The sequence below is a fragment of the Numenius arquata genome, chromosome 26 (genome assembly GCF_964106895.1).
Source record: "Numenius arquata chromosome 26, bNumArq3.hap1.1, whole genome shotgun sequence".
NCBI classification, from domain to species: Eukaryota; Metazoa; Chordata; class Aves; order Charadriiformes; family Scolopacidae; genus Numenius; species Numenius arquata.
The window spans coordinates 2,157,660-2,183,064 of record NC_133601.1 but is presented as its reverse complement, the minus strand read 5'-3'; the positions used below and the strand labels follow the sequence as shown (position 1 = coordinate 2,183,064).

General features: G+C 50.5%; 2 protein-coding genes across 2 annotated transcripts in view; one reads left to right on the top strand and one right to left on the bottom strand.

Annotated features, from left to right (window-relative positions):
- The first annotated feature begins 1,329 nt into the window (after positions 1 to 1,329).
- PBDC1 (polysaccharide biosynthesis domain containing 1) lies at positions 1,330 to 2,306 on the top strand. Its single transcript, XM_074164246.1, has 4 exons — positions 1,330 to 1,383; positions 1,490 to 1,630; positions 1,735 to 1,846; positions 1,970 to 2,306. Exons 1-4 carry the CDS (start codon positions 1,348 to 1,350, stop codon positions 2,065 to 2,067), a joined length of 387 nt encoding a protein of 128 aa, XP_074020347.1. The 5' UTR covers positions 1,330 to 1,347; the 3' UTR covers positions 2,068 to 2,306.
- Positions 2,307 to 3,854: 1,548 nt separating this feature from the next.
- Positions 3,855 to 25,405, bottom strand: part of XPO7 (exportin 7) — a gene marked incomplete at its 5' end in the record, with an annotated part of 36,122 nt that continues 14,571 nt past the window's right edge. Inside the window, 19 exons of the mRNA XM_074164342.1 lie at positions 3,855 to 4,461; positions 5,318 to 5,445; positions 5,763 to 5,861; positions 7,516 to 7,676; positions 7,994 to 8,132; positions 9,303 to 9,517; positions 11,019 to 11,101; positions 12,199 to 12,306; positions 14,035 to 14,123; positions 14,817 to 14,923; positions 15,360 to 15,468; positions 17,139 to 17,202; positions 17,727 to 17,807; positions 18,908 to 18,981; positions 20,074 to 20,209; positions 21,558 to 21,663; positions 22,951 to 23,144; positions 24,195 to 24,367; positions 25,230 to 25,376. Of these exons, the coding sequence (XP_074020443.1) occupies positions 4,368 to 4,461; positions 5,318 to 5,445; positions 5,763 to 5,861; positions 7,516 to 7,676; positions 7,994 to 8,132; positions 9,303 to 9,517; positions 11,019 to 11,101; positions 12,199 to 12,306; positions 14,035 to 14,123; positions 14,817 to 14,923; positions 15,360 to 15,468; positions 17,139 to 17,202; positions 17,727 to 17,807; positions 18,908 to 18,981; positions 20,074 to 20,209; positions 21,558 to 21,663; positions 22,951 to 23,144; positions 24,195 to 24,367; positions 25,230 to 25,376 (2,307 nt within the window). The remainder of the gene's footprint in view (positions 4,462 to 5,317; positions 5,446 to 5,762; positions 5,862 to 7,515; positions 7,677 to 7,993; positions 8,133 to 9,302; positions 9,518 to 11,018; positions 11,102 to 12,198; positions 12,307 to 14,034; positions 14,124 to 14,816; positions 14,924 to 15,359; positions 15,469 to 17,138; positions 17,203 to 17,726; positions 17,808 to 18,907; positions 18,982 to 20,073; positions 20,210 to 21,557; positions 21,664 to 22,950; positions 23,145 to 24,194; positions 24,368 to 25,229; positions 25,377 to 25,405) is intronic.

The following is a 25,405-nucleotide window of genomic DNA, read 5'->3' as shown; positions in this document are numbered from 1 at the left end:
CTTTCCCGGGGTTGAGGGCTCCCTGTCCCGTGGGGGGGTCCCTGTCCCGGGGGGATTCCCAGTCCCAGGGGGGGTTTCCCAGCATTGGGGGGGGTCCCAGCCTTGGGGGGGTCCCTGTCCCGGGGGTTTGTCCCATCATTGGGGGGGTCTTGTCCCGGGGGGGGGCTGTCCCTTTCCCGGAGTTGAGGGCTCCCTGTCCCGGGGGGGGTCCCTGTCCTGGGGGGATCCCTGCCTCGGGGGTTTGTCCCATCATTGGGGGGGTCCCTGTACCGGGGGGGTCCCTGTCCCGGGGGGGGGGGTGTGTCCCTGTCCCGGGGTTGAGGACTCCCTGTCCCGTGGGGGGGTCCCTGTCCCGGGGGGATTCCCAGTCCCAGGGGGAGTTTCCCAGCATTGGGGGGGTCCCAGCCTTGGGGGGGTCCCTGTCCCGGGGGGGTTCCCAGTCCCGGGGGGGATTTCCCAGCCTTGGGACGTTCCAGCCCCGAGGGGTCCCTGTCCCGGGGGGGGGTTTCCCAGCCTTGGGGGGTCCCAGCCCCAGGGAGGGGGGGGGTCCCAGCCTTGGGGGTCCCAGTTCTGGGGGAGATCCTGGTCCTGGGTGGGTGTTCCAGCCCCAGGGGTCCCAGTCCTGGGGGGAACGTGGCCTCCGAGGGGGTGTCCCTGTCCTGGGGAGGGGGTCCCAGGCCCAGGGGGGGGTGTCACAGCCCAAGAGGGTCCCAGTCCTGGGGTAGGTCCCAACCTTGGGGGGTCCTAGTCTTGGGGGGGGGGGGGGGGTTCCTATTCCCAGAGGAGGAGATGTCTTATCCTGGGAGGGGGAATCCCAGCCCCGCAGGGGGGTCCCAGTCCTGGGGAGGGGTCCCAGTCCTGGGAGGGGAAGGGGGATCCCAGCCCCGGGGGGGGGGTGTCCCAGTCCTAGGAGAGGAGGAGGGTATCCCTGTCCCGGGGGGGGGGTTCATCCCAGTCCTGGGGGGAGGGGGTTCCAGCCCCAGGGGAGGGGACATCCCAGTCCTGGGAGGGTTAAAGGGGGGTCCCAGCCCATGGGGGTTCCCTACACTGGGGGTGGGGGGGTGGTGTCTCAACCCCAGGAGAAGGTCCCCAGTCCTGGGGAGCCCCCAGCACCGAGGGGGTGTCAGCCTCTGGAGGTGGGGGGGGGATCTACATGGATGGGCTGCTTTGGGCTTTGTAGCTCCATAGCATCACCCATGAACCCCCCCCCCCCCATCTTGTGGCTATGCTGGGGGTCTGTCTGGCCACAAACCCCCCAAGGGGTGCTGAGGACCCCCCCCCCCCCTCCCCCGAGATGCCTGACCCCCTCTCCTGTCCCCACAGCCCCGCGTGGAGCTGGCCTGGGCCATGAAGGCTCACCAGCACGCCCAGGTCTACTTCAACGTGAGTCTTGGAGGGGGGGGTCTTTATGGGGAGGGGGGGTGGCTCAAGCTGTGTGTGTGTGTGGGGGGGGGTCGTGGTTAATTCTTCAGCCCCCCCCGCCCCGCAGCTCATCTCCTCCGTCGACCCCAAATTCCTGAACCTCACCAAAGTGGACGACCAAATCTACAGCGAGTTCAGGAAAACTTTCCGGGATCTTAAAATCGACGTGCTCGACCCGGAAGAGCTCAAATCGGAACCGGCCAAAGAGGTTGGGAAGTGAAATTTCCCCACCACCGCTTTTCCCCAAATTCCAGGGATTCGGAGGCTATTTCTCCCCTTTTTTTTTTTTTTTTCCTGACCCCCCCCCCCCAGAAGTGGCGCCCCTTTTGCCTGCGGTTCGAGGGGGTGGTGGAGGATTTTAACTACGGGACGCTGCTGCGGCTGGACTGCAGCCAGGGCTACACGGAGGAGAACACCATCTTCGGTGGGTTCCTGGAGGGGGGGGGGGGGGGGGGGAGGGAAAGGGAGGAGAGAGGAACCAGCCCCCCTTCCCCTCGGAAAAAGGAAAATCGGGCCCTTAAAGTTATTTTTCCTCTCTTTTTTTTAGCCACCAGAATCCAGTTTTTCGCCATCGAAATCGCTCGGAACAGGGAGGGCTGCAACAGCGTCGTCTACGGCAGCGCCAAGGAGGGGGCCTCGGGGTGAGGATGGGAGGAAACACCCCCCCACCCCCCCCCCAAGCCTGTAAATAAAACAATTTTAAATAAAAATCAATCGCCCTTCCTTGCGTTGAAAGGGCCGTTCCCTCAAACGGACCCCAAAAACGATAAGGGGGGGGGGTTCTTGCTTAATTTGATGAGATTTGGGTAAAGCTTTGCCCGCGCCACCCGAGCTCCTTGTGCCAGAGGAATATTTACCCCCACGAATAAAATAAGTTGGGTTTTTTGGTTGTTTTCTTTTTTTTTTTTTTTTTTAAATCCTTTTTAATTGGCAAACTCCCCCAGGCAGACACGGCTCAGTAGAAACCATTGAAGTTTTATTATTTGCAGTCACAATTGCTTTTACACTTTTATGCAGCAAACACCCTTAAACAAGTTCAACCAGCAATCGGCTCACGCGGAAGAAAAAGAAACAAAACAAACAAACAAACAAAAAAAACCCAAAATAAAAATAATAAAAAGGACCCAACACACAATCGCCAGAGGAAAGAAAAGGAAAAAAAAAATAAAAATAAAAAAAAAAAAAAAAATAAAATGGAAGAGGAGTAGGTGGTGTCTGGGAAGAGAAACTGAAGCCCTAAGGTGGAGCTGAGCAAGGGGACGCACACGACTAGCAGCAACGAGAGTGGGGGGAAAAAAATACAAGGCAAACGGGTTCCCTCCCCCTTTAGCTTTCCTCCGAAAGTCAATTTAGAGCCAAAAAAACATTAATTATGGTGAAGGGAAAAAAAAACCAACAAAAAACAAAACAAAACAAAAAAAACAACACCCACCAAAAAAAAAAAAAAACCCAACCCAAAACCCCAACCCAACGGAATCATTTAAAAGGGAGGTGTTAAATACTTCATGCGAGGCTAAACCTTGTTATTAAGAACCCTCCGGGGTTGCTGGGAGCGAGCCCCGGGGGGTGTGTGTCCCCCCCCCCGGCCTTCCCTGCTCCGCTGAAATGGGGCACGGGGTGGTGGGGGGAATAAAATTAATTAAAAGGAGAAGGGAGAGTGAAAGGGGGTGCGGAGTGAAAGGGGATGCGGAGGGAGGCGGGGTGAGGATGGGGGGGAAACGGCGCCTACTGCTACACCGGGGGAATTGAGGAGGTGGGGGGGGGGGACACGGGGTTGAAGGGGGGGGGACACAGGAGAGACACCCACGAGCAAGCACGAATGAGAGATCCCGCGGCATGGCTTAGAGTTCCTAATAACAAGGGCAAGACGGGAAATTGTGATTTCAAGGAAAGGGGAGGGGAGGGGGGGGCTTAATAAGAAAAAATATACATTTTGGAATTTTACAATGCCTTTTTTTTTTTTGTTGAATTTTTTTTCTTTTTTTTTTTTTTCTTTTTCTTTTTTTTTTTTTTTTTGTTGTTGTGTTGCTTCTCTCTACACGTTAAAGTCACTAAATAGAATCTCTCTGCGCTTTCACACACACCCACCCCCTCGCCCAGTAAAGCTTCAGGCCCGGCAGGACACGCTTTCCTCACTCGCATACACGACCCTCACGCCAGCACCGGTGCACCAGGACTCGGTAAAAATTATCAATCACACTTGTTTTTTGTTTTTTTTTTTTTCTTCTTTTTTTTTTTTTTTTGTGTGGGTTTTTTTGCCTTTTTATGTTTTTTTTTTTGCCTTTTTGTTTTTTTTTTTTCTTTTTGTTTTTTTTCTTTTTGGTTTTTTTTTGCCTTTTTTTTTTTGCCTTTTTTTTTTTTGACCTTTATTTATTATTTTTTTTTGGCCTTTTTTTTTTTTCTTTTTTTTTCTTTTTTTTTTTTTTTTTTTTAAACTGAGTCAATATAAACCTTGTTCAAAATGTTATGAAAAAATGTACATGTTTATACAAGGCAGGCTGCAGCAGAGCGCTGGCGTTCCACGCAGACATTCGGGGTAGGGAGACGCTGGATTCTCGCACCTGGGGTTGGGTTGGTGGGGGTTTTGTTGGTTTTTTGTGTTTTTTTTTTTTCCACCCTTCCACCCCCATCCCACAGAAAAAGAAGTGCCCCCCCCTTGGGTGAGCTCAACAAACCCCCCCCAACTCTTCTCCTCTTCCCTCCTTCCCCTCGGGACAGTGAAGTACGGGCCAAAAGCGAGCGCCGCAATCCAGCCCCTTTGGGGAAGAGCAGGGATTAGAAACGCCCTTCTCTTTTTTTCTTCTTTTTGTTTGTTTGTTGGTTGTTTTGTTTTTGTGTTCTCTTTTGTTTTTTGTTTTTTTTTTTTTTCTTTCCATCGGAAACGGTAACCCCTCTGGGCCAGGCCAAAGAGAGATGCTGCTCTGTACAGGCGGAGTCGGGAGCCGTCAGCTCATCATGTCGTTGCTGTTCACGCCGTAGGTGGAATTCTTCATGGAGTCGTTCACCTCTCGCCTGAACGCCGACAGGTTTTGCGTAAACCTAAAGGAAAAGGCAGGGAAACGTCTCAAGAGGAGGAGGTTGCCACGTTCCCTCAGAGTTTTTTTTTTTGCTCGCCATGAGGATCATGGGCTCTCCAGGATGCGCTTCTGCATCAAGTTGTGGGCTCCCAACGCTCTGGGACGGGCTCCCAAAGCCCCAGGACGGGCTCCCAACAGCCCCGGGGACCGGGCTCCCAACTCCTCGGGCTCCCAACACCCCCAGGGACCGGGCTCCCAACACCCCCAGGGACCGGGCTCCCAACTCCTCGGGCTCCCAACACCTTGGGGACAGGGCTCCCAACTCCTCGGGCTCCCAACACCTTGGGGACAGGGCTCCCAACTCCTCGGGCTCCCAACACCTTGGGGTCAGGGCTCCCAAACGGCCCAGGACGGCTCCCATCCCCCTCCAGGAACCAGGCCCCCAACAGCCCCCCGGGGACCTGGCTCCTAAAGCCTCAGGACGGGCTCCCAATGCTCTGAGACAGCTCCCAGTGCCCTGAGACAGACTCCCAATGCCCCCGGGACCGGCTCCCAACAGCCTCGGGGACTGGGCTCCCAACGTCCCCAGGGAAGGGCTCTGGGGGACTGGGCTCCCAATGCCCCCAGGGACTGGTTCCCAACACCCCAAGACAGGCTCCCAATGGCCCCTGGGGACCGGGATCCAAATGCCCCCCAGGGACCAGGCTTCCAACAGCCCTGGGTCTGGGCTCCCAAGGACTGGGCTCTGAACGCCCCCGGGACCAGCTCTTAAAGCCCCAGGACAGGCTCCCAACGCTCTGAGACAGCTCCCAGTGCCCCGGGAAAGACTCCCAATGGAAAAACTCAGCCCCACAAAGGGCTCTCCAACCCACACTGACCTGTCCCTGTTCTTGGTGAGGAGGTTGCGTTCGATGCCTTCCATGAGGTTCTCGAAGCAGAGGTGCATGGCCTGCTGTTTCTCCGGAGGCTGGCTGTTCACTATACTGTTCCTCAAGTCAGAGAAATACTGGGGGGAAAAAAAAAGAGAAAGACGGGTTAATTTTCAGAGGAATAGCTACCTCGGCTTTGGGACAGGGCATGCAGAAGTTGAAGAGGGAGAAAAAGCATTACAGCTCTTCAAGTGACTGATGAATAAAAGTTAATAGGATTCCTTAGTGTTGAGGATGCTGTAGGAGGGGCTGGACCCCCCTCAACACACAATCTCTCCAGTCCTGGTTTCCCAACCACCTTCTGACACTGTTTTGCTCCCTTCAGCCCAAAAGTTCCAGCATTATTCAAGCCCAAAGAGCTCCTCCAGCTGCGACGGGGAGGTGGGATATTTACCTTTTCATTGAGCAGTATCAAGCCAAGCAGAGGCCGAGACATCGACCACTGGTTCCTGCAGTCCTCAAAGATGATGATGTTCAACACTGTTGACAGCATCTGGAAGAGGAAAAGTGAGGTTTAAAACCAGCCCTTCCATCCCAGTTCTCTCCTCACCACCCACTGTGAGGGCTCAGGAGCAACAATTCATCTTTGATGCTTCCAGTTGGAGCCTCAGAGTTCCCAGCACCGTGGGACAAGAGGAGCTGGAGCCTCCATGAACCAGCAGAGAACTTCGTAGATATTTATTCCTGACACACTCCATCCTGCCCCAAGGCAGCCAGGGGAAGATTGGCTCATCTTCACATAAATAACGTAATAATAAGTCCTTAAACGCAGAGAGCGCACACTCGGGCGTCCTGAGGAGCTTCCTCTAGGCCACACTAAGGGTGTCCACGCTCCCTTCCACAGCCAATATCTAACCCAGCTGATTAGGAAGACGCAGTTTCTTTTTTTATCCTCGAAAAACACAGCTTCTAGCCACCCGCAAAAGCCTGCTTTTCTTCGCATTTGATCTACCAGCATGGGTGGAACAATATTCCCCGCTTTCACGTGGGAGTCATGCTGCCACTTTGACAAGTCCCAGCGAGCGGGGTTGGATAACGCCACCAGAAACGCAGCAAGGGCTGTTCAAAGAAGCACGGCCAGGCAAGAGGCGCAGAAAAGTGTTTTGCTATAAAATAGGGATATCCAGATCCCAAGGCAGGGCCCTCTGGAGCACCAAAATCCTCTGCGAGCAGAGCCATCTGTCGCTAAGTGACACAGAGGCACCTAAACTACACGGCAGGTGGAGGTATGTGCTGAGCGAAGCCTCATCTAAGCAAGAAAACATCTCAGCTCGTTATTAATCCTCTGCTGTTGCACAAACTCCTGGCCCAGAGAAAAGATAAATCCCAACAAGCTCTGTGCCTGTCAGAGGTGTTGGGGACGGAGGCAGGAGACAGATGTGGTACCAGCAGGTAAAGCTCCATGATCAAATTCAGCCCCAAGGCAGCCCGGGCTCCAAGAGGCTGCAAACCCAACTTCCACGGGGTCCCAACACCAGCAGAGATTGGTCCCGTACCCTAAAATCTCCGCGGAGCCTTGTTAAACCCCACGGTGCCTGCTCTGCTGCAAGAGCACGTGTACCACTGAATTGTTCCAGGGATTTAAATAAACCCTTTTTTTTTTTTTTTTTAAAAGCAAAGAGAGCACGCTCTCTGGTTGAAGGTGTTTCCTGGCTTCATTTCTACGAACTGCCCAGAACTGTATTTCTCTTAAAAAAAAAAAAAAACAAACAAAAGAGCTAATTTTTGTCTACTTCCTTTCACATCTGAAATGCAAAACTGATGTTCCTTGCTCAGGGAGAACCACAGCCCTGAAGCAGGGCTTTGAATCACAGAACCACAGAATGGTTTGGGTTGGAGGAACCTTAAAAAGCATCCAAGTCCCACCCCCTGCCCTGGGCAGGGACACCTCCCACCAGACCAGGTTGCTCAAAGCCAAAGCCCCGTCCAACCTGGCCTTGAACCCCTCCAGGGATGGAGCATATGAGGGATTCAGAGGAGAGGTGCAATACTAGCAAAAAAATCCTTTTTTTCTCTGGAAGAGCCTGGGGCTCTAGAGCAGGGAGCTCGCAGCCCCCAGATTACATCACGCTAAGAATATTCAGGGCTTATCGGGGTGTTTCCCGTGCCGTGGCATGACCAGACCCTCCTCCGCCTTGGATCTTTACCTGCTGAATCATCTCCGGGTGCTGCTGCATGATGTGCAGGAACCGGTCGCTCTCTTGGGTGAGAGGAGTGGTCCTCTTCTTGGTGCTGCGGGACAGTTGCTTGAAGAGATAGGTGACAATGTGGTCCAAACAGGAGCAGCAGCCTGTGCAAACCATGGTGTCTGCAGGAACGGGGAAGATGGAGAGATATTGGGGTATTTTCCTGGCTCAGATGCACCCGGGGAAACACCACCATTTATCTGTGTCTTTTTAGGAATTTTGTAAGCAAGAACCACTTAATCCTAAACAAGCCAAGAACTTCCTCACTGACATATTCACTCTCTCTAATATTCCAGCTTTAGGAGGTGAAACTCCTCCACCCATTCACACGGTGTGTCTTATCTTTTAGCCTGAAATACTATGGATTTAAAGCAACCAAAATCTTTTCCCCCTTCCAAACCGAAGCCCTAAAAGCCCAACAGAGAACAGAGGTCCTTACCTAGTGCAGTGAGGCCTTCGGAAATGGAAGAGAGAATATACATGATTACATGAGGCTCCAGACTGGCTATAAAGTTCATGTGGTCCTGGGTAAGAACTTCCAGCAAGGAATAATATGACTGGCTGAGCTTGGGATAATCCTGCAGAGAAAGGAAGAAAGAAAAGACTTTGAAGGCCTCGAGGTTTGCCTGTAAGCAGCCGTTATGGCTTTCTGCTTAGACCCAACCCATCCATTAATCACCTGAAAACTGCTTACTGGATCCTCCTGGAAAGAGAACAAACCAACCTCTCTCACAGCACAACATATTTTCCACCTTTCTCCCCCACCAAACCCCTTCCAAACAGGCTCTAGAAACGGCCCAGCAGGTTCTCAACACTGTTGTATCAAAACATCTTTCCCCACCGCTTTGCTCTTCCCTAAAAGGGGAGTGTTGGCTGATTAATGCCTGGAGATGCAGAGATAGGGGCTCTCCAGGTGTCCACGCAGAGTTGCCAGATCACCGAAAAAAATCAACGTGCGCACTGCACTCGGTGCCACAGACCCCTCCGCAGACCCCAAACTTGGGGGGGGTAGGGGGGGTGGGACTCTGCTGGGAGTCCTGCAAAGCAACCCCCCCTCAAGAGCTGCATTTGAGCTGCACGTCTCAAGAGCAGTGGTTTGGCCACCGATATATTAAATCAAGAATATTTGATTTAATATTCCTGATATTCTTGATTCAGTGAAGAATCAAGTCACACAGTCAGCAACAACTTCTCTCAGGTCCCGCTACGGTAATAAGACAGAGAAGGCTTGGGAGGACTAGACGCTGCCCTCTCTCCTCGATATTTTGCCAAGCAGGACTGTGCTAAAAGGCTCTGAAAGCTCTGCCACGTAATGGATTTGTGTATTTGAGGGCTGGACAGGAGCAAGGCTCCGTAAGTGGATGCCTTCAGTACTCAGGTTGCGCCGTAATTGCTGATGCATCGAGATCTCTGCCCACAGGCAAGACAGGGAAGAACAATCCACTTGCAGGGGGTGTTTTGTGTTCGTTTTTTTTTTTTTTTCAGAGAGAGGAGGAATTATTTCGGTAATTGCTCTGCTGAGACCCGGAGCGTGCCCTGCTGGAGGGCTGAGCAGCGGGGGCTGCCCGGCAGGCCCTGGGGTTGGGGGGGTAACAGCAGCTGTAATTTCAGCCTGTACCTATAGCTGGGGGTCCCAGGAAGTGGCAGGAGCTCATTTATCTCCGTGATTAAAATATTCCTTTGCTGTATAATCTTCCCTGTCTTCCCCAGCTGTGTGTTTACGCTGCTAATCACAGGTCTGGGCTTACCAGAAGGTCGCTGTGAGGAATGGAAAGCAGAAGCTTGATAAAAGTTTGCAAGGCATTGTCCAGTGCATCATCCCCGTAGAGACGGAAGACCCCAAAGTTGACGTAGCTCCCGCTCAGTGCAGCCTTCAGCATAGAGAAGCAGATGGAAATCCCCTTGAGCTTCAAGGCATAGACTTGATCCTTTGGGACCTCCCCAAGCGTTAGGATACGATTTCCTGCATGAGCACAGAAGCGGACTCAGTATTTCAGCAACTCCATCCAAACCCTTTCTCCCCCAGACCGCAGGAAAAATAGAGCCACAAAGGGTGACTGGTCAGCCACAAGTACCAATGATGATTTATTCCCCAGCTGAAGGTTAAGGAAATCTTTACAAGTTAAGCATTAACATCTTTAACATCTTTATCAATGATCTGGACAAGGGGATCGAGTGCACCCTCAGTAAGTTTGCAGACAACACCAAGTTGGGTGGGAGTGTCGACCTGCTGGAGGGTAGAAAGGCTTTGCAGAGGGACCTGGACAGGTTGGATGGATGGGCCGAGGCCAATGGGACGAGGTTCAACAAGACCAAGTGCCGGGTCCTGCCCTTGGGTCCCACCAACCCCATGAACGCTACAGGCTTGGGGCAGAGTGGCTGGAGCTGCCTGGTGGAAAAGGACCTGGGGGTGTTGGTGGACAGCCAGCTGAACATGAGCCAGCAGTGTGCCCAGGTGGCCAAGGAGGCCACCAGCACCTTGGCCTGTATCAGGAACAGCGTGGTGAGTAGGACTCGAGAGGTGATCGTCCCCCTTTGAGGGCACTGGTGAGGCCCCACCTCGAGGGCTGTGTCCAGTTTTGGGCCCCTTCCCACAAAAAAAGACATTGAGGGGCTGGAGCGGGTCCAGAAAAGGGCAACGGAGCTGGTGAGGGCTCTGGAGCACAAGTCTTATGAGGAGAGGCTGAGGGAGCTGGGGGTGTTCAGCCTGGAGAAAAGGAGGCTGAGGGGAGACCTTCTCGCTCTCTCCAACTCCCTGAAAGGAGGGTGTAGCCAGGGGGGGGTCGGTCTCTTCTCCCAAGGAACAGGCCATGGGACAAGAGGAAACGGCCTCAAGTTGCTCCAGGGGAGGTTCAGATTGGATATTAGGAACAATTTTTACACGGAAAGGGTTATGAAGCCTTGGAATGGGCTGCCCAGGGAAGTGGCTGAGACACCATCCCTGGAGGTATTCAAAAGACGGGTTGACATCGTGCTTAGTGACATGGTTTAGTGATGGTTTTTATCAGAGTTTGGTTGATGGTTGGACTAGATGATCTTAAAGGTCCCTTCCAACCCGGGCAATTCTATGATTCTAAGTGTGTCTCTGCTAGGAAATAGGGGAAAACACAAATATGTGTAATTTTGGAGCAGAGACAGGACAGCGTAAGGACAGGATTGCTCTCCAGGTGTGTCCATGTCACCTTGCACACTCGAAGGGGCTCAGCTGGGCTCCTGCTCCTCGCTAGCGTTTCTTTCCTTGTTGGATGGCAAACCCCCTGCCCCTTCTGCTTGCCCGCACTCAGCGCTTCAAGCTGCAGCATCTCCCTGCGTCTAAGCAGGGATTCAGCAAGCGATTTGGCACCGTTTCCCAGCCCGGGCTGGCTCTCCCAGCTGGCAAATGCCCCAGCCTTGGCTCCCCAAAGCAAGCGGAGGAGTCAAGGGCAGACGGGAGGCTGCCCGCATCCCACCTGCTGGGTACTCACCATACGTAGTTATCATTTTACTGGTTTCTCGGAAGAGCAGGATGCCATTCGGTGAGGACACGTCAAACTGCAGCCGTTGGGATCTAACGGGAAGACAGGGAATAAATTGGAGCTCAAACATGCCTGGGAATAAAAACAAAGCTAAGGCTCCAGCGCCTCCACGCACTGCTGTCCTCCCAGAGTTCAACAAAATGCCCTGGTCTGGGAGAAAATACCGCTGTTGATTACCAAAGCCAGACAGGACGCAGCCACTTAGGGCCAGGCGAGCTCTGCCGTCAGAGAAGAAAGGGCCTATATTCCACAGAGGTTGGGAATAGTACAAGATCGAGGCTGGAAATCTTGTCTTGGCAATAGTCACCAGGCTACTGTACACAAACACAGAGAACATCTTGGAAGCAGCACTGGAGGGCAGGCTGAGTGGCTCCTATTCATAACGTGACCAAGAATTCAGAGCTTGGCATTTTCCTCCTCCTCCCCCCACTACAAGTGAATAGATCTGACAATGGAAGCGCAGCGAGTTGCCCGTTTCACCTCGGAAATAAATGAGAGCGGACGTATTCCAGTAAGGATTGTCCTGCTGCAAAGATGCCACTGGGATGGGACAGCACGGAGAGGCAGCTCTCAAACGGCTGTGCCCAAACCTTGTGTCCCTTCCACCAGGCTGTGACGAGGGTCCCTTCCTACAGGGCTGCGTTCAGCCGGCTCCAGCCCACAACAACATCTTAGCGACCTTCCATCACCACCGGATTAAGCAGCTTCTGGATTATCTGAACCGCCTCAGAGATACCTCTCTGCCATCGGCAAAAAAAGAGCCGATGCTCTAAAGCAAAAAAGTTGTCATCCGGCTGCCAGACAGAACAACGCTCGTTTTAAACCCCTGGTTTTAAAAAATTAACGTTGAGCTGCCTGCCTCCATCTTACAGCGCTGCCCTTGAAAACAGACGCTGAGCAAATTCAATGTTTATTGATCGTGTCTCTGGATCCGACTGAGTCATGACACGACCGATATCCGAACTGTTACATTTTTTTCTTCCCTACTGAAATAATGCCAGGTTCCCCCCTGTGTCCTCAGCAGCCTTTATGGTATAAATAGACCGAAGTAGAAAAACCACAACCGGACACCAACACCCACCCAAAGGCTCAAATCCCTGCCGGGTTTCAGGTGCGGGAGGGCTCGTACCTGTTATGGACCAGCTCGGCCATCAGTTTGAGGACAGGAGTAGTGCAGGCTGGGTCATGGTACCAGAGTTCGATGGCCCGCTGTAGGATCGGCATGTAGGATGGATAGCTGCACGGGGAGAGCTAAGGAACTTTGTTGCTTTGAACGAAGAGAATGACAGAATCACAGAATAGTTTGGGTTGGAAGGGACCTTTTAAAAGGTCATCTAGTCCAAACCCCCTGCCATGAGCAGGCACAGAGCCCCGTCCAACCTGACCTTGAATGCTTCCAGGGATAGGGCATCAACCACTTCTCTGGGCAAACTGGTCAACTATTTTCTATTAAACCTGTTCTCGAAATGCCTTTATAGACCTGATCAGGAACTAGCAGACATCGTCCCCATCCTCCTGGTCCCAAAAGCCAGGAGCAAGCCTATGCAGCAAGCCGTGTGTACCCAAGCTCCTTGCAAGCACCCCCAGTTTATTGATGTGAAACAGCCAGCATGAGGGGTGTCTTGGCAAGACAAAGCTCATGTATAGAGGGCACTTCTCACCAGAGGGATTTCCCCAAGGACAATCAGAAGCCATCAAGACCTGCTCTGGCGGGGAGCTGGGATGTCCCAGCTGGGTCCCACCAGTCGTCCCTCCCCACCAAGCTCAGGAGGGGACGTGGCAGTGCCCAGCAGTGGGAAGGCTGAGTCTGGGGACACCTGGAGGGTTGGTCGGCACAGGCCCCTGCCCTGCCCCAGGTTCTGTTTCACAGCTCTAAGCATCCTCTGCCTCTACAGTCACTTCCTCCCCCAGCATAAAATTGCCAAAGAAATAGAAAACCTTGGAGATGTTCTGAGTCCTGTGCTGCTCCTGCTCCACACCGTGGCCTCACGGGCAGCGCTGCTGGCCCAGCAGGCAGGAGGTGGAGGGCAGTGCAGGCAGAGGCAGTGGGAAAGCCTTCTCCCAGGGTCAGTAATGTGTTACTCCAGCTCCTGGCTGGAGATGCAATTTGGTGATCCAGCAAGGAGTCAGGGATTCAGCTGAGGATGCCCTGGGGATGCTGAGGGAGGCACCCACTGTACCCACAGCTTTTGGCAAAGTGAGTACACAGCACTCCAGGCAGAGCTTTATGGCTTTGTCAAAAAAGATGTCAGTTAAAAATGCATCCAAACCCTGAAAAGGTCACAACTTGTACCAAAAAGACATATTTTTGTGTTGTTCACTCAAATCTTGTAAAGGAGCTCACTTAACCAGGTTTAACAGTGATGCTGCTCACTAGGGTCTGCTTTATCACAGAAAAAATAATAATAATTTTAAAAAAACACCTTAAGTCTGTTGAAGGAATTGCAAACACCCTTCTTATACGAGGACAAAGCAGAAGTAAAAAGGTTTTGAATGAAAGGGAAGACAGATAAAGATCCATCACTGCAACAGACAGCTGACCTTCAGCAGCCACAGAGAAATCTGGAGCCCAGATACTGTGCTCTTTGCGCAGCCACGCTCTCACCGGGAGGACAAAAATACCAACTGCTGCTGGCTTCAGCGAGCAAGAGGAAAGCTTTTGTTGCTGCTGAGACACAAACATCCCGTGTTAAAGGCCTTTGTGCTTTACAGGTCAAATCTCTTCAGGTCCAATCGGAAAAACCCCACCAGTTCAGCTTTCAGCAGATTTCTAGGTTGACTTGGCTGCCGACAGACCAAGTCAAATCTATTTTAGGGCTCAGAGACAGGACACCGAGTACTACAAAAGTGAAGAGAAACCCCAGTCAGGATTTAGCAGGGAAAATAGGGCATTTGGATGCAGTCAGCCAGAGCTCTCCCCTCTGCCAGACAGGATGACTCAAGTTTTAGGGCAACAGAAGGATACATCCACTCAAACAGCATCATGAAGCTGGTCTTGGCATTGAAGGCAAAGGCTATTCCCCTCAAGTCTCTCACCAAACCAACCAAAGTTCTCTGTATCGTGAAAGAAAAGATATGTTAAAACCTCACACACGTACGGATACACGGCACATCACCGCTTCCCCACAGACTGAAAACGCACCTCTCACTCCAGCATAGAATCACAGAATGGGGTGTGGGGCCCCCAAGATCATGGAATCACAGAATGGTTTAGGTTGGAAGGGTCCTTGAATACCATCTCATTCCACTCCCCTGCCCTGGGCAGGGACACCTCCCACCAGACCAGGTTGTTCCAAGCCCCCTCCAACCTGGCCTTCAACCCCTCCAGGGATGGGGCAGCCACAGCTTCTCTGGGCAACCTGGGCCAGGCTCTCACCACCCTCACAGCAAAGAACTTCTTCCCCACATCTCAGCTCCATCTCCCCTCTTTCACTGTCAAACCCTTCCCCCTCCTCCTAGGGCTCCCCTCCCTCATCAAGAGTCCCTCCCCAGCTTTCCTGGAGCCCCTTTAGGGACTGGAAGGGGCTCGAAGGTCTCCCGGAGCCTTCTCTTCTCCAGGCTGAACCCCCCCAACTCTCTCAGCCTCAGCATCTATTTGTCTCATTCAGAGGGCAGAAAGGCCCTCCCTCTGCAGGAGTTACTGGTTCTCTCCCACCTGAACTGAAAATGTCAAAGCTCCCAAGGAGAGAGTAGGGAGGGAAAGAGCAGGGAGAGCACGAGTAACAGGGAAGGTTCTGCCCAACTTACTTTTGCCTCTTGTTCATTGAAAGTATTTGTGCTGAACATCTGTGCCACGGTCTCAAAGGCAGCAGTGAGGGGAAGCATGAACTGCTCATACTGATCCTCGTCTTCCCCTGAAAGAAAAAAAATAAATAAAGAAAATCAGAAGGAAATAAGACTGCACATCCCTGCGGTACCGCCTGAGCTGGACATTCAGCCATCGCTCACCCATGGAGCTAGAGGCCGAGAGACCACAGGTTGATCTATCACTGCCAATATCTAACTTAGAAAAAAGACTTGGAACAAAACTCTGCCACCTCAAGAAAACATTTGGAATATTACGAAGGCAAACTTTAGCCCCAGCCTTGGCAGTGTGCAGCTCTGGACCCAGCAACACGGCATCAAACCCACTCCTAAGCTTCTCTCCCCTCCTTTTTTCTTATCCCATCTGGCTTCTTCCATTCCAGCATCCTTTCCTGCAGGAACTTAGAGCTCCCTAAACAGCAGGGCCCAGCACCCAAACCACAAAGTCAGCATTTTGCTCTGGTTCCCAGGAAAAGACCCAAGTACCTAAATCCACCATGAGAAGACGCCCAAGTGCAGTGTAGAACGTTGTCCGACATCTCATGTCAGTCAGGTTGGACTGATTGTTAATGCCCAGGAAGGAAAAGTGCTCACTCTGCAAACAGAAGAGAAGAGATGGGTTAAAGATGGGTTAAAGGAGAGGTTTTTGGGCCCCTCGCTGACGTTGAGGGGCTGGAGCGAGTCCAGAGAAGGGAAACTGGGAAGGGGTCTGGAGCACAAGTCTTGTGAGGAGCAGCTGAGGGAGCTGGGGGTGTTCAGCCTGGAGAAAAGGAGGCTGAGGGGAGACCTTCTCGCGCTCTCCAACTCCATGAAAGGAGGGTTCAGTCTCTTCTCCCAAGTCACAGGCAATGGGACACGAGGAAACGGCCTCAAGTTGCGCCAGGGGAGGTTTAAGATGGATATTGGGAAAAATTTCTTCACCAGAAGGGTTGTCAAGCCTTGGAACAAGCTGCCCAGGCCAGTGGTGGAGTCGCCATCCCTGGAGGGATTTAAAAGCTGGGCAGACTTGGTGCTGAGGGACATGGGTTAGTGGTGGTTTGGGCAGTGTTGGGTTGATGGTTGACAGATGGTCATCAAGACCCTGGATGATCTTAAAGGTCCCTTCCAACCTGGACGATTCTATGATTCTAAAGGGGAACCACCACCTTGAACGGGCTGAGGATCCCTCATTCCCCTAATTCTCTGCCTGCGCAAGGATGAGCAGCAGCGAGCCGCAGGGTTATCATGCCAAACTTCCCATCTGTCAGCCTTCTTGGAGAACAGGCCACCAGAGGGCAACAGGCACCGCGCCTGCGGGCCCCGCAGCAGCCTCTCCTATCTGCTGGCAAAGACACCAGCTCTCATCTTTCATCTCAGAATTCCCCAGGACCAGAAGAACAAGGAAATCTTGCTTTGCCTCCGGAGTAGAGAAGCAATTTGTCCCCTCCTTCCTCATGGGGACCCTTCAGGCATTAAGGTTGCTGAAAACCAGACAGATCCCCCACATTCTCCACAGAAACAGTAGCCCCAGACAATGCAATCTGAACGCAGCTTCTGGGCCAAACACAGGAGGTGGGACTCCCTATAAAATAGTCTTCGGCTCAAGGAAAACAGCGTCTCGTTCAACCAGTCAATGGAAACCTTCTGGATGTGGTGCCAGGAGTCCCTATCGCTCCAGCATCGCAGCATCAAATGACCGCATCTTCCCAGAGGGAAGTCAGAAATCTGATATTTTGCTGCTGGGCTTCTAAGTTGCTGATTCTAACATTTTTGATTTCAAATCAGCATCCCACGGATGGGCCCAGGGAGTACTGTACCGGCAGCGATGAAGGAACAAGATTGCCATCCTGTCCCCTGCAAGTGATGGCATTTCGTCCAAATCAGTGCTTTTAGAGTGAGAGCTGGGGGCACTGAAATGCTGTTGTGTTTTGCATTAAATTGCATAAACAGTGCTCACTGCTGCCTGCCTGCACGAGCAGCACTGTGGGCTCTCTCCCCTCTTTTGCTCTGGAGATGGCTGTCTTTCAGGGGACAATAGAGACCCCCACGTAAATCTTTTGGGGATGGAAGGTATGACATAATTACAGCCCCTCAAAATTGAAGGGCAGGCTTTGAACAAAGAGAGATGGAACACAGATCACGTTTTCTGGAGGCTCATCTAGTATGGAAGCATCCGGGAGACGGGTAAAATTCCAAAGTGTGTCCAGGTGTTAAAATCAGGGGATTATCTCAGCTGCACAAATGGCAGACGGAGGAGTTTGAAAAGCAGAAGGCGAAAGGACTTACCGTGTGATTGTTCAGCATGAACTGTACGGCGCTGAGTTTCACCAGCTTTCTAACGCTGCTGTATGTAAAGGGGGTGTTAAGGAAGCAGCAGAGTCAGCAGAAAAACTTCTTGCAAAGCACTTTCCAGGGCAAAACTGGAAGGAGACTTAGGTCTATATTATTCACTATGTTCTGGCCTCTCTTCCATTTGTTTCAAGAGTCAAACTTGTTCCAAGTTGCAGACATCCCTGGGGTAGAGACCTGAAGTGCCCGTTTTTATTTACTCTGCCAGGATGAACAAGTAGAAAACCCTAAGACAGACTGTGATCCTACCTGCAAACCGTGGACAGGAAGCCACAAAGCGATTATGACCCAAAATAATACCCTCCCCCTACAATATTATACCCATCTACTGCAATTCAACACCTAGATAAGACCTTGACCAAGCGCTCGCACTCTGCTCTTCTCACTACCCCGAAGACGAAGCGGTTGAGGAATCGGTTACGGGCAGAGTGCTCCTCTTCCAGCTGAGAATCTGGGTGACTCTTCCCCCCATCCGGAGGTTTTAAGCGTCCTTGCGCACCCCGCCAGCTCCTCCGCAAAGGATATCCGATGGAGAGGTCATTAAGCAGCTGCAGCGTCTTGGAGGTGATCGGCTCGCAGCGACCCCAGTACTTCAAGTTGGTGATGCTAGGGAAGAGGACAACAGGGATGGATCAGAGGGGGTTTGCTCGGCTTCCCCTTTGCTGTGCGGCGGGTTCTTGCAGTTCAAAAAGTCACCCGACATCATCAGCTCCACCCTCCACCGAAACCACAGACATCACAAGCCACAAAATATTGGTATAAAATTACTGTACTTACATTTGGTTGACTAGAAAAATTATCCTTCAGATAATCTTCACTACTTGGGTCCCAAGCTACACTGGCCCATACCCAGGCCCTTGGAATTCTGTGGCACTCCAGGGCTGGTTTCTGCAGCAAGGGTAAGAGAATTCTGCGGCAGTGACTACATGCAGACGTATGCAATTCTGCACCTGCACCATCCACTGTCAGCTGCAGAATTCTAGTAGCCCTTGCTTCTTTCCAGGAGAGCCATTTCACCCCTTGGGGATGATGCGCAGCTGGGGCAAGTGAGGGTAAAGCAAAGCCCCAGGCAGGTAAAGATGGGGGCGATGCTAAAGAAGTCGAGGGGGACCCTAGTGGCTGCACGGCGCCAGGCGCAGGGCACTGGGCGTCAGCGTCGGGAGCTACTGAATTGCTTCAAAATGCCAAGGGAGGCTGCCAAAGACATGACAAAAAGCCTGTGGATGGGTCTGGTCCAGTGGAGAGCTGCCAAGGAACAGGCCGAATAGAGCACCTACCAGAGCGGAAGGATTTTAAGGAAAGGATTTGTGCTCCTCTGGTACCAAACAGCACGATTTGCAGAGGAAAAACCTTTGAGGGAGCAGCGCCCTCCCCATAGAGCTTTCATGGCTGGTGATTGCCAATAGTCAAGTGATAGGGCACGAGTGCTTGAGGCTGTCCCCTCTCTGACTCTGGTTTTACTAAGCAGGCACTGGGAAGAGAATCCATTCTCTTGGTGTACGGCTTATTTTTGTGGCTCCACGGTGGATAAATCAATCCTGGATATTGCGCGTGACTTAAGCCCTGACAAAAGCCTGTAATTCTCTCGAGTAGCCAGATGTTACTAGTTTTAGACTGCACAACGCTCCCTCATATTCCAGTTTTGCTGGTTACACCTTCAAATAAACACCCTGGAATCTCTGATGCCTGCAAGCAGGGACACTTACATTTTTCCTATGAAGACGCTCAGGACCATAGTCTCATCATTCAACCCCAGGACCTCTGAGAGCCGGCGGTACAGCTGGAGGGGAAAAAAAAAAACAAACAGCAATTTAAAAGCTGCCAACAAAACAAGTTATGATCAAGGATTATCCGTTTTTCCCTCGTTCTCTCCCTTTGTAGCACACGGGCCTGGGAGGGTGTATGCTCTGGGCTTTCCCAGATCAGTCAAACAACGGACAGAGATGCTTGTGATCTCATCCAGATCAATACTTGGCCTAATCACTGCTCCCTCTTTTCTATCGCGAGTAATAGCAGGCACACAGGAGCTGGATGCTTGCTTTTCCTAGAGAAAGGGGATATAACAACTGTGCTTCTCCACCTGCACCAACAGTATCTTATAGTGAATTTGTCTGGAACTCTAAGCCCCTCGTCACATCGCCTCTCTGAAGTCTGCAGGGTGGGGAAAGAAGGAGATATGTTACTGGAAAGGAAGAGAACCTGATTCTGGCATAACAATGTTCTTTCCTTTTTTTTTTTTTTCATTTAAAAAAGGTATTTTGCATCTCTAAAGATGCTCCAAGGTATACATTATTGGAAAGAAAGTGAACCTAATTCTGGAGTAATGACGTTCCCATTCTTTCCACTTATTTTTTTCATTTAAAAAAGGTATTTTGCATCTCTGAAGATGCTCCAAGGCAGTCAAAGTTCCGTACATCTACAACTGCCTTGTGATGAAGAGGATGGATGTTTATCTTCCCTTCAGAGCCGAGGAAGCAAGACTGAAATGCCAAGCTCAGGCTCCTCACGGGTGCATGAGGTGGTGCGACTCGCACACTTTCACAGGTCTACAGGGTTAAGGGACTCATTTGAAGTCAGAGCAGAAACCTGGCAGGGAACAAAACTGACCCCAGGTCTCAGGCTCCAGGCTGTGATAGTCACTGTTTCCTTCCTGACACATACAGAACACCGTATTTCACAAATATATTTCAAAAAGCTCAGGGTTTGCAATGTTAACACTGGATTTGTATCTAGAAAACACAGCAGAAATGTCTCTTAAATATTTTCAGCTATAAGGGAGAGAAAACAAATAATGCCATTTGATTTCATTTAAAAAGGGAAGCTTTACTGGACTTTGTATCAGCAAAGAGCCGCAGCCAAGGGGCTTGATTACCTTGGAAGACTTCTGCACCTGATCTCCAATATAGATCTTCCGGAACTGCTCGAAGAAGCTCAGCATGGCGAGCTCCAGCTTCTCGTTCCCAGCCTGCGCCAGCCGAGAGTCCGTCAGGTTCATCAGCTGCAGCACTCTGCAGGGATGGGAGAAAAAACATGCTTTGGGGACGGATGTTGGGAGAAACGAGGGATTTCTGGCACGTGGTGCTGTTTCCAGGCTGTGTGTAACAGGATTTTTTTTTACTTTCTCTGGGGCATTGCTGTTTCGGGTCAAGAACTGACAAAAGTGATGCCAAAACACTGACTAGGGCACATTCCTCTTCTGTGCAAGGCCATTAGAAGGCTTCTATATCCCTTTTAACAGGGATGCAAGGTTTTAATTTGCTGCAGAAGTGAGTTTGGGGTGCTTTAGCACACTTACCCAGAGACCAGTCCATCCTGTTCTCAAACCCACTACCTGCTCCCCTCACAAGAGCCAGACTCTAAAGGACATTCCCATTTCAGCGTGGATGTTGCTGTGAGCCCTGCGGAAACAACTCTGCCGCCGGTGCATGGGCTCAAGGAGCAGACCTCGCTGGCAAGGAAGGGCTGGAGGGGACTTTAGGCTAAGTACCACACATTTAGCACAAAAGGGGGGCAAAAGCAACGATATTCTTTTTGGCAAGTGTCACAAAACAGAGTGGGAAAGAAGATAAAACATAAATAGACTTCTGTGAACGTCTACCACATATGCTGGCACTAAAGGTAGCTGAAATATATGAAAAAAAAAATATATATATGGTAGATGAAATATATACATTTTCTCTTCAGTAACTCATCAGCTAGGCTGGAAGCCAGTGTCTGATGTTATTTACTGGCTCACCAACAGGCCAGCTCCCATACATTCCCAGTATAGCTCCTGTACTGCCCCAGCTTCAAGCAGAGCAATCAGGCTCTGGACCCCAAAGGGTTCAGCAAGACTCAAGGTCACTCATGAGTAAGATGAGAGTAAGTGCATGTTCTCACATCCATCAAATAAAGCTTGCGCCGGAGAGGATTTATAATACCCAAAATCCAGCACGCGTTCTAAGTATAAAGACAGTATTAAGTTTTAACAGTTGTAGAACAACTACAATATTCATAGTATTTATGGACTTTGTTTTATTAACTAGGAAAAAAAGCCTTTTCCCCCCACCCCAGCAAAGAATCATCATGCATTAAGTTCTACTCCAGTGCATGCGTTTAAGCCCAGTATAATTCCCCTCTTACATGCTCTTCCCCTCTCATTCTCTTTCTTATAACCCAAAATTTCCCAATTTAGCCAAGCCACAGCAGAAGTTTGCTGACTGGCTCCAGCCAGTGCCTCCAATCTCTTCTTCCAGGACGGCCAATTCCACACCGGTCTTTTCAGTGAAAAGAGGGGAAGAACATGACGGCAGCTTGGCAATAGCAATTCTTTTGGTTGACTTCAAGAGAGGTGCAGCTAAAGAAAAACATCCCTACCGACAAACCAACTCGCCATCCATCGCATCCTGCTCATCCGTGCTGGCGAACGAGACCCTACCACCAATCACTGCCCCGATTATATAGACGAGCCACGTCAGGCGCCCTGAAACCAACAGAGGACATCAGAACCGAGATAATTTGCATTATATGTTGGCAAAGACAGGATTCACAAGGAGTATCTCTTTGCTTTAGTGCCCATCTCTACCAAAATTACTCAGTCGTCCACTTGGTGGACAACAGGCATGACTTTACTCGAAAAGAAACAAGAATGTCAGGTCTGCCTGGAAGATTTTCATTATTTAAAGCTGTTCCACTGCAGAAAGCCACTTTCTTTTAAAATTCTATGTATTTAAACATGTGCAGATGCCAGCAGGCAGCGTTTATTCTCTCAAAGTATACGTGGCTGGTGGAGAAGTCAACATCATATGGAGTTTTGCCCCCACACAAAAAACAATACACTGTGTCTGATCCGACAATACCGTTTCAGAAGGAAGTTCCCAAACTTGTGTTGACGAACCCAACTCCTCCTCCAAAGGGGAAGGTTCGTTATTAGAGAGGGGGTACGACCCACCTGAACCTCCAAAGGAACTGCTTCTTTATGGCTGGTGTTAAGCAATTCCTGACCCAACCAGCTGGGCAAGTACAAACCCTCCACGCTGAACCCACCCAGCGCTGCGGACAGACACCAGTGGCACCAGTTGAAAACCCCGACTCCCAGTTACTCACTACCAACCACCAGCTGGAAGTTTCTGCCACATCTCCAAGCGGGGAGGTTCAAAGGAACTCTCCATATCCTGCCCCAGACAAAAAGAGGGATGAGGCAGGCAGCGCTGACCACCTGCGGATGGGGCAACACCCTCATAACTCATCTCTGAGAGACTGGGTAAGGAGGTGCACTAAATTTCCCCCAAAAAAGGAATGGAGTCAGTTGTAGGATGGAGATAGCTTCAAGCCAGCACTTCTTTGTGCGTTGGGAGTGTCTGTCCACAGCCAAAAATGTTCCATACCACAGGGGCACCTCCCCAAGGGAAGGTTGGTGAGATTTGCCTCCCCACTTATGGGTTTCACCAGGAATGAAGGTGCCTGTGGATGGGGGAACACCCTCATAACTTATCTCTGAAAGACTGGGCAAGGAGATGCGCTATATTTCCCCCAAAAAAGGAATGGAGTCAGTTGGAGGATGGAGATAACTTCAGCCAGCACTTCTGTGTGCATTGGGAGCGTCTGTCCACAGCCAAAAATATTCTACACCAGACCCCAAGGGAAGGTTTGTGAGATTTGCCTCTCTGTTTATGGATTTCACATGGAATGAAGGCTTCTGAAACGGTGTTTTTGAGAACGGGCAACCTACTGCAGAGCTCGAAGGCCACAGTTCTCCAAACACGCTCACCTTCCTGTACGGCAACGTCCATGGGGCTGGCGGTGGCACTCTGCAGCAGCTCCTGGTAGGACTGGGCTGACTGGTCGAAGAGCTGCACCAGCAGAGCGCAGGTCTTCTCGTACTCGCACCGGCCGATGGTGGAGAGCTGATCCAGCTGCTGTTGCACCAGGCCAGTATCATCCAGCGGGTCCTCCAAACCATCCCTAAGCAGCAAGAAAGCAAATTAGGGAAGGATTTAAAATGCAGAGATGGCCTAACACATAACATAAGCTTATTTCTCCCAAGTAGAAGATGTTTTCCCCAGCACAGAGCAATTCCAATGACTAAAATCTCTGCCTCCATGCCTCTACATGGACCAATGTTATCATCTCATGGTTACTAAGGCCCTAAATCAGAAGCACCGTAGAATTTCAGGCGGAAAGGCCATCAGGACCTGGGATGAGTAAGCTCTTCTTACGTCTTTAATGTTTATCCAGGTCTCTGAACACAACGTGCAGTGCCAAGAACAAGGTCTGTGTCTGGTTGCCTCCATATAACAAAGTTCTCCATCTTTCTCACTGTTTTAGTTGCTTTTTCTCCTAAATATATCAACCTCAACACTAAGTTTATTGCAAACTCCAGAACTAGCTAAACCTGCTGTTCCTCCCTTGCGTTGCTGGACACCTAAAGAGGGATAAGCTGATCAGTCTTCCTTAAGAAAGGCATTATTTTTCTATATTTGAGCGTTTGTTTTCATCAAATACAAACACACACGAGGTGGAATTCATCCCACATGGATTCAGGCACTACAAAGGAGTCCTGGAGGCTGACCCTACACTCAAAAGAAGAAAGGAAGGTACTTTTAGGTGTAATTTGTGCCACCCTACAGTAAAGATCTAAAAATTAAGTGAATCTCTAAAAATTAAGTGAATTGCTACGATGGCAATTCAGAGTGTAAACGTTATGCTGCAGGTGGATGGTGCTGGGTGAGATGAATTCTACCCATAACGTGTTGGAGACCACTCGGATCAATCTCAGACATCTGAGATTGAGAAAGGTCTTTAAAAAACCATCCCAGTTTAAAAAAATCCCATAAATCTCTTTTTTATGAGACAGAATATGCCATTTAGGCAAACCTCCCTTAGAAATCCTTCGGTGACTCACACAAGTCATGGCCATTTTTATAAGAAAACTCAGAAAATGCGCACGCCAGAGCCTTTTGCGGTAGATTCTGGTGCCAAGAAGATGCATCGCCCTTTCTCTGCTTTTCTCACCTCAGAATGATGTGCACGGACTCCAGCCTGGACGTGATGTAAGCTTTTGTGACTTCTGGGGTGTAGGTTTCCAGCATGTGAGGCTCTGTGGCTTTCACGTAGGGCACCGACGCGGCCAGCCGCTGCCACAGGCTTAGGAGATAGTGAACGCTGTTGGGGGCAAACTCCCAGTGCTACCAGGAGGCAAGAGAGTGAAAAGGAAAGAAAACCAGCAAATTACAGCCTTGATTATATTACCCATATTATTTTGACTCATGTAGCACTAGACATGGCAACATCTAAGCGCTTTCATGATCCGGTTGCCAATTTTAACAGTGAATTTCAGTTCACACCCGAATTCAGTGGGCATTCAGTAAAGACCGAAAGATAATCCCAATATTGTATATATGTATTTTTTTATATTCTATACATATACACGCCACATGTACTTGTATTTATATTTTTTTATATTATTGGCTGTGTGGCTGAGCCAAAACCTTTGGTCCCAAACTGAGCTCATACTGTAGCGTGCTGCAGACAGCTCCCCAAACACAATGTACAGTTTGTAGCCGGTTTCCAGATAAATACTAAAATTTAACAAACAAAGGCATTACGTAAGCTATAAAAACATTTTTTTAACCATATTCTGTGCAGGGGTGTAGTTCCAAGCTGTACACCAGTGGAAAACTCAGTGGGAACATGGCATGATATTCACATTACTAGCAATCCCTGCAACTGCATTTTAATGGTGAAGCGATACATAATTCTAAAAATAAGCCGTATTTAATAAGGTTGGGGTTCTTTTTACCCCCCTGCTAGGACATGGAAAGCCTCTGGAGGCATAGCAACCCTGCCTTCCTGTGCCATTCAGTAGGAATTCACGGAATAAATCAATGCTACACCGCAGGATTCCGTCACAGAGTCTGCAGGGGTTTTGGTAAAAATAACGTACGGTGAATTAAGGGGCAAAGAACAGACAAGAGGGTTATAATTTTGTTTCAAGAGGAGACAAGGGGCATAAACACCCACGGAAGGGTAAGTAAAACCATTCTGTACCTGCAGGCTGGTCACGGTGAAGTTGGCAATGAGTCGAATGACCTCGGGGTAGTTCTCCACCTTCACCAGTTCTCCCAGCTGGTAATTGCTTTTCAACCGGGCCAGCAACCGGCAGAACTCGTGGTAGTTGTTTGGGTCTGATAGACTCTGAGAGGAGAAAAAGAGGAAAATTGAGA

Bases quoted from the DNA above. Each gene is read 5' to 3' on its own strand.
- PBDC1 (XM_074164246.1), top strand. From the start codon at position 1,348: ATGAAGGCTCACCAGCACGCCCAGGTCTACTTCAAC. The intron at 1,631-1,734 runs GTTGGGAAGTGA...CCCCCCCCCCAG, and splicing joins AATCGGAACCGGCCAAAGAG to AAGTGGCGCCCCTTTTGCCT. The intron at 1,847-1,969 runs GTGGGTTCCTGG...TCTTTTTTTTAG, and splicing joins GGAGGAGAACACCATCTTCG to CCACCAGAATCCAGTTTTTC.